Source organism: Ursus americanus, chromosome 20, assembly GCF_024610735.1.
Source record: "Ursus americanus isolate L20-20 chromosome 20, mUrsAme1.1.p, whole genome shotgun sequence".
Taxonomy (NCBI): Eukaryota; Metazoa; Chordata; class Mammalia; order Carnivora; family Ursidae; genus Ursus; species Ursus americanus.
The window spans coordinates 34,937,792-34,950,426 of record NC_142146.1 but is presented as its reverse complement, the minus strand read 5'-3'; the positions used below and the strand labels follow the sequence as shown (position 1 = coordinate 34,950,426).

At 54.5% G+C, this 12,635-nt stretch overlaps 1 protein-coding gene across 2 annotated transcripts in view; it reads right to left on the bottom strand.

The window, feature by feature from the left end:
• ESYT3 (extended synaptotagmin 3) overlaps positions 1-12,635 on the bottom strand; it is a 44,786-nt gene that overhangs the window by 18,895 nt on the left and 13,256 nt on the right. For both annotated transcript variants that reach the window (XM_045791855.2, XM_087870222.1), the window contains exons 2-7: positions 8,271-8,312; positions 6,198-6,332; positions 3,452-3,528; positions 1,703-1,769; positions 977-1,066; positions 418-473 (exon numbers count right to left, since the gene is read on the bottom strand). In XM_045791855.2, the coding sequence (XP_045647811.1) occupies positions 418-473; positions 977-1,066; positions 1,703-1,769; positions 3,452-3,528; positions 6,198-6,332; positions 8,271-8,312 (467 nt within the window). The remainder of the gene's footprint in view (positions 1-417; positions 474-976; positions 1,067-1,702; positions 1,770-3,451; positions 3,529-6,197; positions 6,333-8,270; positions 8,313-12,635) is intronic.

Sequence of the window (12,635 nt, the reverse complement as noted above, 5' to 3'; positions counted from 1 at the left end):
TCACGGAGGAGGAGCCCAGAAGGGTAAAGTGAATTGTCTGAAATCACGCCGTGCTGAGTGACAGAGCCGGGAGCCTGGTCTGGCCGGGTCTGTTCCAGAGCCCGTGCCCTCAGTGGCCCCACGGCCTCCCCTGGGACGGCCCATCTGGCCGGCGTGTGCCCCTGCGTTTGAGTGTGTGTGCGTGTTCTGGGTGCAGCGCCCGCCCACAGAGGCCAGGCGACACCGTGCACCTCCGCTCCCACTCCAAACCACCACCCCTCCTCCCTCCGGAGCAGGGACAGCTTGGCGCAAGCCCCACTCCTCACGCAGAGAGCCGGGAAGGAGGGCACAGCTGTGGCCCGGCTCCAGCCAGCGGCCGCCCAGCGGCAGCGGGCCCCACTCCGGGGGTCCGCCTGGCAGCTCCCACGGCACGCTTACTTGATTCCGGGTGCATCCAACAGGTTGGTCAGGCCTGTCCAGTTGATCTGCAGATGCTGCAGGGGCAGAGGGAGGCTGTTGGACTGGAAGAAGCCAGAAGCCCAAGCACCTGGCACCCACCAGCATGGAGAACGCAGCCGGCTGCGGGAGGCACCTCCACAGGGGTCAGGCAGGCGAGGGCACCTCTCAGTCTTACTCGGGCCTCGACTTGGGACGCCCGGGGCTGTCGGGCCTGCCGCCTCCCCGCCAGGACCACAGAGGAGTGGAGCAGTGCACAGGCCACAGGCCAGCCTGGACTGGGAGGCCTGAGTTACACACTCCTCTCCACGTGCGACCCTCCATGCGACTTCAGCAAGCCGCTCTTGCGAGCTGTTTCCTGCTCTTGGGGAGAGCAGTCGAGCACCTCGGGCTGCCTCGGGTGACAGGACACGAGGAGTGTGGAGTACCCAGGCCTGCGCTGGTTTAGGCAGTTCCATCCTTGGACTCAAACTAGCCCCTGGGGCCCAGCAGGCGAGCGCTTACAGGGAAGCACAGGCCCGCGGCTCTCCCTGGGACTTACCGGCTTTTGAAGGAAGAACACGGTCACGGCTCCCACGAAGGGCTTGTCCACCAGGAGGGGCTCCAGAATGACCCGCAGCGTGCCCTGCAACTGGACAGGCACAGAGGACGCATCCAGGACCTCAGCCTCCCTCCTCCCAGCACCTGCTGCGCTCCGAGGCCACTGCTGTCTTGCTCATGCCCCTGCCGCCCCCAAATGTCAGGGCCACCTGCTGTTGCCACAGGGACCACACTCGGGGGACAGAAACCTACACATGGCTGCCACCCCCCCCGCTGGCTACCAGGGGCTGTGGGCTAGCCGCCACTGCCGTCCACTGGTGCGCCGGCCTGAGGGGCCTGCCTCAGGCCAGCCCAGGCAGCAGGGCCCCAGCACCCGTACTCCTCCTCTACCACAGGATATTTCCCCCTCCTCTATCCACCTCGTTCCTAAGCCCGGATTCTGCATCACTCCGGAAACAGAACCTCGCCCTTCCCTGGGCAGCTCATGTCTCCCTGGGGGGGCCTTTAACAAACAGAGCCACGTGTGGGGCCACCAGGCCAAGCAGAAGGTTGGGAAAGCGCAGTCACCACTTTCTGGCCGTGTGACCTCGGGCCTGGAGTCCCTCGATGATTATCAGCCTGTGTGTAGGGTCCTCACCTTTCCTGCAGCCTGCTCCAGTGCCTCCCCCTGCCCAGCCTCCCACCCCAGGGGCAAGAAGTGGGGGCGATGCCACCAGGCTCCACGCACCTGAATGCCGTTCACGCCAGCCTGGATCTTCTGCAGCTCCACACTGATCTCACAGTCCCCAATGTAGCTGAAAGTGGGGAGGGAGAAGGAAGGCCGGGAGGAAGGGCAGGTCCACCGCTCAGAGAGATCAGGACACTTGCCCAGGGCCACACAGCACAAGCTCAAGCAGCTAGCCACCAAGCCTGAGCCCTGCATCACCTGGCTATGGTCCCCCCAAAAACCTCAGCCTCTCTCAGCTCTGCACCAACACTGACCTAGGCCCAGCCCTGGCAGGCAGCCCCCAGGTCCCTGTACTCAAGTGCCCCATACACACCCTCTGCCCACAAGGCCAGTGACTCTGGGCGCCACTTTGCCCCACAACACCCCACAACTCTGAAGGAGGGGCTCCACCACTGCTGTGCACGAGCCCGGTCTCTCGCACCCTGGCTCCTGCTTAGCTCTCTTCCCCAAGGACACAGGAACCTGGGTCCAGCTGGCAGCTCTTACCAAGTGATGGGCACAGGAAGCCCAGAATGGGTGCCTTTGGGGGTAAAGATCCTAAGACCCTGTCAAAGGACTGAAGGAGAAGACTAAGGGAGAGAGAGAGGACAGCCTTCACATGTCTGCAGGACGGGCAGAGGAGCTGGACGTCACAGAAATACTGGTCCCCCCAGAAGGGGGGGAACCTAGGGACCCCAGGGGCTGCCTGAGCTGGCTGAGAAGCTAAGTGGGTACCAGATGACCCTGGCGGATCTGGTGGCAAAGCTTTGGAGCCAGGAGTGCCCAACAGCCATCATCATCCCAACACGTCCCCCATATGTTCCCAGAGTTGACTCCTATCTACCCAATATGCTCTCAGTGCCAGCCTCTGGGCGAAGGACAGGAAATGAGACACTGGAGAGGAATGCAACATTCTGGAACTTTCAGAGTTGATCCTTGGTCCCTTTTTTTTTTTAAAGATTTGAGAGAGTGAGCATGAGCAAGTGCAAGGTGGGGAAAGGCGGAAGGAGAGAATCTTCAAGCTGAGTCCCCACTGAGGATAGAGCCGGACCCCACCACCTAGGAGATCATAACCTGAGCCAAAACAGAGCCAGACATTCAACCAACTGAGCCACCCAGTCACCCCTGATCCTTGGCCCTTTAAAGCACAATTAAAACCTCACCACCTCCAGGAAGACTTCCTGGATTGAATGTCCCTTCTCTCAGAGTCAAGCCTGCTACAAATATCATTCAACAGAGGTACCTTTGCCTAACCCACTGAACTAGTCACTCATGTGTCTTTGCATCCTTGTTTTTCTGAGGTGCAGAGTCCAGTTCTCGCACGGATCTCTCTCAGCCTGCGCTCAGAGCCCCCTGGGCCTTACCAAAAGTCCCCACATCTTCTTGTCATACTTGCTCCCTCTTTCTACATCCTCTTTAAGGTAGCTGGTCCGAGCCTCCAGGTGACTAGCCCTGACCTCCAAGAAAACTCTGCTGCCTGGGCCTTGGTACCCAGAGCCTGCCTGGTGCCTAGACTTATGGGAGAAGCAAGGCCTGGGCTCAGGGGTCAAACAGCAGCGGCTTCCCTGGGACCATCCATTCTCCTGATACTCTTCCCTGCCCAAGCAGGGGCCCTGGGCTCCAGCCCAGGGCAGTGGGGTGTGCATGTGTGCTGTGAGGTGCTTTCCCACCCCAAACTGGGATGTAACTACGCTGCTCCATCTTCGACCTGGCTGTTCGCACAGTGTTCCCCGCACCCTGCACCTGGCCCGCACAGGCAAGAGGACTCACCAGATCTGCAGGTCCAGGACCACGCGTCTCCGGTTGTGCTGGTTCGTGTGTGCCTTGACCCCGCTGACCCGGGGGCACTGGAAGAGATGCCAGAAGGCTAGCTCAGCAGGGATCTCGCAGCAAGGGACAGCTGCTGGCCCCCTGCCCAGCTCTGGGCTTTTCCACAACTAACATGACCACTGCACTCCTGGGATGAGGCACGAACAGAGAAATTCACGCTGTGTCCCGTCTGTCCTCGGACCTACGATACCTCCCCCGCAGAATGTGCTCCCTTCCTTCTCTCTCTCTCCTACCACAGGTATTTACAGAGCACCTGCTCTGTGCCGGCACTGGACTGGGGACAAGGTAAGGAGCAGGACAGGCTGAGCCTGCGCTCGTGGTTAGAAGCCCCGCAGAGGAGACGGTGGGGGGGGGGCATGATGAGGTTCAGTCCCTGCTGTCACATGGGGATGGGGGACTTCAGGAGCACCTCTCTTGGGGTAGACCGAGATTAGCGAAGGCTTTTAGAGGTGGTGGCATTTAAATAGTTCTGGCATATGAATAGGAGTTGGCCCCCAAAGGGCAAGAGAAGAAGGCAGGGTCCCTAGCTCAGGGATCTGACCCTAGAAATTGAAGTGCCCCACACCAGCGCCATTCTCCCCCAGCTTCTGGGGTCGAGGGCTGAGCTCCTAAGTAATCTCCCCCACCCCACTCCTCTCTTTGCCTCCTGTTAGGAGGCTAGTGGGCACTGGAGTGGGCTCTGGTTATTATTTATCAAGAATAAAAGAGAAGGATCATTTGAATTTGAGTTATATGCATGCTGAAGTAATTAGGGGTGAAGTTCACTAATGTCTGCAATCTAGTTTGAAATACATTTAAAAAGAAAAGATGAGAAGGAAAAATAGATGTGTGGCTATGTGCTAATGCAAATACAGCAAAAGGACAGCGGTTATGGAATCCAGAGGTCTGCTGCGTGATGCTCTCACATTTTCTGTATGTTTGAGATTTTTCACGATGAAATGTTGGAGAAATATATTCAATCAACCGTACTAGAGAAGATTTCATTAGCTTTCTATTCTCTCCTTAGGAATTGACATTTACAAATGCATTGTCACAAGAAAAGCTTATTAAAGAGTACAGAGGCAAAAATGTGGGAAAAAAGTATTACAGGGGACATCTTGAGCAGGTAATTAAAATCATCACAGAGTTTTTCTAGAGTTTGTGATATGTGTGATACGTCAGCTTTTTTAAGTGTTTAATTTGCTGCGGTTTATTTTCCCATTCTTTCCCATATTTAATATTCATTTTCGACCTGATTTTACATTTTAAATTTTATGTTCTTTTTCTTTAAGAGGGTCCCCCAAATCAGGGTGCATGGCACCTGGCTCCACGCTGGTCTCCAGGGCCTTGATGGTAAAGACCCAGAAAAGCCAGCAGAAGCCTGGGAGGAGAGTGGGGTGCTGTAAGCGACCTCCCGCAGCCTGGAGTCAGGCCGGGCCTGCTTCTGCTGTGGCAAGGGATGGCTTCCTGGCGGCACCACATCCCCCAGGCATCGGGCTCTGCTCTGAGCACAGCAGTCTGCCGGCTTCGTAGCTCTTAGCCTGCTGAAGCCTTCAAATGCCAGCTCAGACATCACCCACTCCCGGCACCCTTCCCGGACAACCGCAGCCCCCGCACCCCTCCACACCTGAGCTCCCGCATTCCTCCACCGCCGTGAGTACACTGCCGTGTGGTGGCCCACCAGTTTGTGCGTCTGTCTCCATAACAGGACAGTGACCTTCCCAATGGCAGGGGCACAGTCACACCCACTTCTGTCTATGGTGCCCCGCACACAGCCATGCTCCGTACGTCTACACGAATGATGCAGGGACTGAACAAAAGAACTAAAAGATGCTGGGACAAACCAGTCCTGGCTGAGTTGGAGAGGCACAAACCAGAATCTCCAGGGGCCAGGCACGCCCGCTGCACTCCCCCACCCCCAGGCGGCTCGAGGGGCAGGCTGGCCGGCGCTCTGACACCTGCCTGTCCCTCAGCAGACCAGGTGCCAATGCATCTGGTTGGCCAAGGGATGGACATCACAGCACTTCTCTGCCTGTGGGATGCAGTTCTTTTCAAGTACACCTTATGCCCAACGTGGGGCTCAAACTCACAACCCCCGAGATCGAGAGTCACACGCTCTATCGACTGAGCCAAACGACAAAAAGAAGACTCACGTCAATGGGGCACTGTGGGACAGCAGAAGTGACGCAAGACGGTCGAGTAGGAAGATGTCAAGAATAGGGCCGTGGTGCGGGGCATGTCAAACGCAAACCTCCTCTATCCTGGATCACCTATTAAAGTCCCAGAACTAGCACAGGGCTCGTAACGCTCATTGACAGAACTGGTGGAGAACTGTCCCCTGCTCTGCGGCGCGGTCTCCCACACGAAGGTGTGCTGCTCCTCGCTGATGCCTTAGCAAGCACAACTTGGACATCTTTGCATCTGGCTGGCTTCCACTGCATGGCACGTTTTCAAAACTGGGCTGAAGAAAAGTGGACTCGTTTCCCACCTTTCCTTTTTGTTCTCTCTGAGCCAGGCTTCCTCTGAACCTGCAGAGATGGCGGTGCTGGGACTCAGGGGTGCGGGGTCTCCACTGAGGCAGAGAGGCTGGCCCCCCAGCCAGATCCCCTGAGATATCCTCAGTCAGGCGAGTGACGTGAGGCAGGGTCTGGGACAGAGAAGAGACTGCACAGCAGATACAGGCTGCCCCTCCTGAGACATCACCCACCTTCTGTCCAAAGTAGAGCTTGGTGAAGGTGAAGGTCCGCAGGCGGATGCTCTTCTCCCGGATCTTGGGCTCGAGTTTCTCCCGGAACTTGTTTTCCATTATCATGCCCAGGTAGGGCCAGGTCTGAGAGATGATCTGTGGCGAGAGGAGACTCGGGGGTCAGGTCTGTTTCCCCCACCCAAGACCCAGGGCTGCCCAGGACAGCCTGACCCAGGGCTGGGGGTCCCGTGGCCCTTACGCTGCAGCACCCACAGGCCTGCGTGCCCACCCATCTACCCACCTCTCCGTCCATCTGTCCGTCAAACATCGCATAACTACAGCAGTGGTTCTCGCACTTGTCCAGGCAGTGGGACCCCAAGATTTGGTGCTGCTTTGCAGAGCACCGTGAAATTGTCGCTAAACTTAGTATTATGAAACTTTTGGTTCTGTGCTAAAACAGAAGCCATCAGAGTCAACACTGTGGTGTAATCAAGAAGTAGCAGGTGCCAGAGGCTTAAGGCAAGGAAATCACAGGAGAAAAAGTTAGATTGTTTCCTGTGGATTTAATTTTTTCTAGCAATCAGAAAAGGCTGCCTTTGGCTGCACCAGAATCACTCACAGCCCTGGTCTGGGAAGCAAGCCCCAGGGGCCTGGGGAGGGGGAGGGCGTCAGAGTGGGGTACGAAGGGAGCAGCAGCGGCCCCGTGTTCTGTCTCGGCCAAAGGCTGCTCCCAGGCGTGGGTCATAGTTTACAGATGCACCTTGCGTTCTGGACCCATCATCAGAGGAGCCCGAGGCAGTGAGGCTTCAGGGCTCTAGCGCCATCTCTCTCAGGGGCCCGCTAGGGGCTGGCTCCGTCTCCCTGACTTGCTGCTCTGTGGTCTGCCGTGTGCGTCTTGAGCACAAAGCTCTTCTGGACACACGTGGTGCCCCAGTGTGTGGTCTGTCCATGCAGTCGTTTCCCCACCCATGCCCTGACCTGAGGGCAGGAGCCTCATCCCACCAGTCACACATCCCCAGCACCTTGTGTGGGACAGTGTGTGTCAGTGCAAGAAAGCAGGACGGAACACACGAGGGCACCCCTGAACTAGTGGACGCACAGGCAGGAAGAACCAGGTCAGTCCCAGGAGCCCTGGGCCCTGCATGAATCCACAGAACTCCGCTCACGCCTCGAAAAGGAACAGTCCACTTCCTCCAACTTCTACCTGCAGGCTGGGAACAGTTTTTATCCACATGGCAATGGCATTTCTGGTAACACGAGACCTTCGACCTTGGCTCAAAAACCATCGGGAAGTCCTTTTTTATACCTAAACTTAAGTCATTCCTGCTATGGGCTGTTCTGACCGGAGCAGAGGCAAGGTCTGTATTAGAAAGTCCTGAATCAGGATACTGGACGGGGTGGGAAGAAACTTGAGTCTCTACGTCTAGGAGACAGGTTTGGGCTGATCAGGCAGGGGCCAGACACTGTTTCCTCATCTGTAAGAAAGGGCCAGACCTGGAGTCACAGAGCTGGGCCCTCCCTGAGGCTTCTGGCAGCAGGGCCCCCGGAGCTCCCCCCAGGATCTAACCGCAGTCATTCCGATGACGCCAGCGCTCCTGACCGCCCGGGCACTGCGCTGCTTTCATTACCTCATGAATCCTCACAACCTCACGAGGCAGAGCCCATAATTATTCCCACGGCACAGACGAGTGAGCCGCTGGGAGAGGTTAGGCAGCCTGGCCCACGGTTGCGGAGTCGGCGTGGGCAGATCTGGGCTGGCGACTGGGTGAAGGGCCGTGGCTGGGGTGGGATTCTGCCCTCCTCTCCCTCGGGAGCCCTGATCTTGGCCTCCTGCGGGGCTGCATTTTTCTCTATACTTCTATTTCTCACATTTCTGCTCTGGCCGTGCATTAATTTCACACTAAAAAAAAGGTGTTTGTTTTTTAAAGAAAGTCATTGGCAATGAGAAGAACCCTGAGGGTGGGAAGGGGGAGTGGGCAAGGTCACTGCCAGCAGGCCTTTATCCATGGCCGCCTCGCCCCCATCCAGTGTGGGGTCACTCAGCCGAGGCCCACCAACAGGAGGCCAGCCCCGCCAGGCCCACCTCAGCCTTACCTTGTTGGCCCACTCAACCCGCTCCACATCTGGGAAGTGGATCTAGGGAACAGAAGCAGCGAGGGTAAGTTAGACTCAGCACCTGCTCACCCCTGGAGACCCAGCCGTGCGCCCCGTGGTTCCCGCTCCCACCCCACGTGCACCTCTGCTCTTCCTCCCCGCCCCCACTCAGCGCCTGCTGGGCACCAGCTAGGAGACTCAGCCAGCCCTGCCCCGTGGCACACTGTCCGGTGGGACAGGCGGCAAGCAACCAGACCGCACCAACGTGTGCCTGGAGGCTTGCATGTAGGCGGTTCTGGGCAGACTGCGCGCCCCCCCCCCCCCCCACCGCAGCCCTCAGGCTGGAAGGGCGGGGCTGGAACCCCCTCGTTTGCTTACGCAAATAAGCCCCGCCTTCGTGGTGGAAACGCAGAACCCCCACCCGGCTAGCCTAGGGTACCACCCCTTTGCTCCTTGCCACTTCCATCCTCCTTGCCACTTCCATCCTCCTTATTCTTTTAATGACACAAGTAATCATGGCCTCTGGAGAAAATTAGAAACTATGGGTGAGCAAAAGGAAAGACATTTTATCAGAGAATGCAGACAATCATCCTTAACAGGTGGATGCATTTCCTTCCAGCCTCTTGCAGAAACAATAGATGTAGTTTTCACAGAAATTGAGGTCAGTGTTTGGTAGTCCGTTTTCCACTTAGCAACCGGTAGGATTGTGTTGATTCCTAAGGTAACAGATGCCAGTGTGAAAGGCTGAAAAGGGGATTATGCTGTTTTCATAGGCAACTGGGGAATGGGAGCGCCCCTCCCCAGCAGGCCAGATTCTGTAGTGGAACGGGGGAGCTTCCTTCAGGTCACAGCCCCCAGCCACGGGTGAGTCCTGCCACATCCCTGGGTTGGGGGGGGTATCCCCAGGAGAAGTGACAATCCTGATTCGGAGGGTTCTTAACCCCTTCCCTGCCAGTCTCAGTCTCTGCCAGTGTCTGCTGAGTTTCTCATAGACCCCCAGCCCAGCCCCCAAGGTCTTCAGGGACAAAGGGGTAAGACTGTACTGGTGTCTGACACAAAACATGATCAGTAAAATATTAGCAATGGCCATCTGTGTCGCCAAGTCCTCAGAGCAAAAGGCCAACTTAGGATCAGATTCATGGTGGGCGTAGGACCTTCCGAGGTCAGGGAAGGACATGTGTCCATGCAGTTCACACACTTAGTGCACACCAGGCCTTGAGCTAGCTCTGGGGGTGTCCTGAAAGCCCCTATGTAGACCCTAGCCTAGAACGCTATGCCCAGGAGTATAGAGTAATTTAATTCTTTTAGGAGCGGTTTTCTTTTTCTTTTTTTTTTTTTCTTTTTTAAAGATTTGGCAGGGAGAGAGGCAGAGGGAAAGGAAGAGAGAATCCCAAGCCTGCTGAGCACTGAACCCAATGCAGGGCTCAATCTCACGACCCTGACATCATGACCTGAGCCAAAGTCAAGAGCCCATAGCTTAACTGACTGAGCCACCCAGGCACCCCTTAGGAGCAGTTTTTAACAGCCTTGAGAAGTCAGAGAAGCCCCGTGCTTCAGGGACTCCTGAACATGAAGCCCTTCTCCCAGCTTCAGTTTCCCCAGTTCCGGAAAGTGATCTATACTAACTTGAAGAAGCATCTAATATTCCCAGGTGCTAAAGGAAAATCACTGCCTGGTTCCCGGAGGGGGAGCTGGCCCAGTCCGTAGGAACGGAAGGGAATGATGGGAAAGGAATCTTGGGGGAGGTGGGCAGGACCTACGGCCGGCCCATCTGGTAGAGCTGGGGAGAGGAAGCCTAGTCACCATACATTCCCTGCTGCTGCCCTGGGTCAGGTCCCAGGCTGGTACCCAGGCAAATGGGAGGGTGAGACCCTTTCGTTGCTCCCGATCACACCGCCCAGCACTAAAGCAACAACTCCTCCATGGGGGCCTGACACCAACATCCCCATTCCTCTTCGACTGTTCCATTCATCACCGTCTTTGACTTCACTTCTTCCAGGCAGCCTTTCCTGATCTCTCAAGTCAGACATAGGTGTCCCTATTAGGTGCCTGCTGGTTCTGCACGGCAGCGTTTAATACACTGCATTCGAGCTGCTGGATCTTACTGCCTGCCTCCTTACTAGACTGCAAGCTGAGTGGGCTGACTCAGACTTGTTCCCTATTAGTGCCTGTCCCTGGCATATGAATATCTTAATAAATATTTGTGGAATGAATGAATGAATGCATAAATGAATGCAAGCTTCTTGCCTTCAAACAGCTCCTAGGCTGGTAAAGGAAGCAGGCAATTAATAGACCATTCCAGTACAGGGTCAGTACCAAGGTGTGGGTGGTGGGACCCTCACAAGGGAGAAAGGTGGGTTACAGCTGGGCTTTCACTGGCACCTTTGCTCCTCTTCTGCCCAAGCCCGCTGGCCCGAGCCCTCCCTCACCTCCTTCCATCCTGACCACGGCACTCCCGTCCTGCCCCAGGGCACACCTGATGTGTATACCCCCTTCCACCTCCTACCCTTGCCTCTCCAGGGGAGGAACCCAGGGAAGGTTCTGCACCTCTGGGAGCTGAGTTCTCATCTCCTGCACCCTGGAAAAGTGATCCAGCTTCGCAGGTCCAACCCCAGCCACACTTGGGAGCCAGTCAGACAAAGATTCCTGAGCTGCCTTTCACACCTACTGAATCAGAGTGTTTCCAGGTGGGGCCTTGCAATTTATTTTTAATAAGCTCCTGGCATGATTCTAGAGTTCCGGCAGGGTTGGTTGTGAGGTATCAATGACAGCCGGCCCCTTGCATTAGAGTGGCCCACACTCACCCTTGACCGTGTGGACAGCAGTGGAGTGCCCAGGACCTGCACTGTCTTCACCCTCTCTTGGCCAGCCACACTTGCGTTTGAGGCTCCTTGCTAAGAGATTCCTCTAGAGAACAAGTCTGAATGCCCTGAGGAAAGCAGCAATTCAGGCCAAGAAAATAAGGAACTATCAAGTCACCCTGTTCTGCCTTATGCACCCTGCTGGCTCTCCTCTGCCGAAATCTCAGCCCCTGCCATGACTCCCCAGTGAGCCAAATCAAGAGCCAGGCCACCTTCCCTGTGACTGTCCCAGAGTAAGTCCTGGACCAGGGAATGACATCAGAGAGACAGACACTTAGGGAACGACTACTCAGCCCTAATGCTCCCTCAGTTTGATGGAGAGAAAGGAGTCATTTTTTTCCCATTATAATTGGCCTTTAGAAAAAAATCTTTCCCTACTCCAAATTCTCAGTTTTCCATGTTTTTATCTATTGGCTTTATATTTTAGCTTTGCACTTAGGTCTTTAATCTGTTTGAAATTTTTTATAGCCGGTAAGATAGGCATATACTTTCATTTCTCTAGACTCCCACTAGGGCAATTTTGTAATATCACGTACCCCCCCCCCACCAAAAGTCCATCTTTCCTCCTGACTTGTGAAGCAACTTTCCTCATATGTCAGCTTCTCATGTGTAGTCTGGTGTGTTCCTGGACTTGGCGTTGAACTCTACGGTCTGATTGCCTGTCTCCTGCCACTACCACACTGTTCTAATCACTGAGGCTTTGCAGCATGACCCGGGGCAGGGTGATTCCTCTCTATTTGCTTTTCTTTTTCAAACCAATTAAGCTAATAGTGGGTATTTATGCTTCCATATGAATTTTAGAATCTTGTCCATCTTCTCCCCAAAAATCCTCCCAGGATTTCGATTGTTATATTTTTGAATTTATATATTTGTGGGAGAATGGATAGCTTTACAATACTAAGTTTTGCATCCATGAACAGAATATTTCCCTTCATTAATTCACATTTGGTTGCTTCACATGTAAGATCATAAACCTTTTCCTATAAAAATCCCATACTTTTTGTTAGATTACTTTGTGGGTTTTACAGTTATTAAAAATGGTATTTCATTTTCTGGGCAACTTTGTTGAAATTTGTTGTTGGTTCTAATTGTTCATTAATTCTCATAGGTTATTTATATATACTTATAATCTCCAATAACTTTTTTCTTATCCTTATCCTTCTTGTTTCTGCTAAGTTTGTCTGCATTGGCCAAGCCCTCTGGTACCACACCAGGCAGTGGTGGTGACAGCGAGCAGATCTTGTTCCTGACATCAAATGGAAGATTTTCTCATGAAGCATGATTTTCACTGTAGATTTTTAGAGGACAGCCTCTATCAGATTGAGGAAGTTCTTTTCAATAGCTGAATTTCCAAGAGCTTTCATTATAAGTGGGTACTGAACTATATTCAACACTTTTTCAAATCTATTGAGATAATGTTCTTTTTCCCTTTTGTCCATTAAGGTGGCCAACTTAACTGATTTCTTTAGAAAACAAGACCATTTCTAGTTCTTGGGATAAGCCC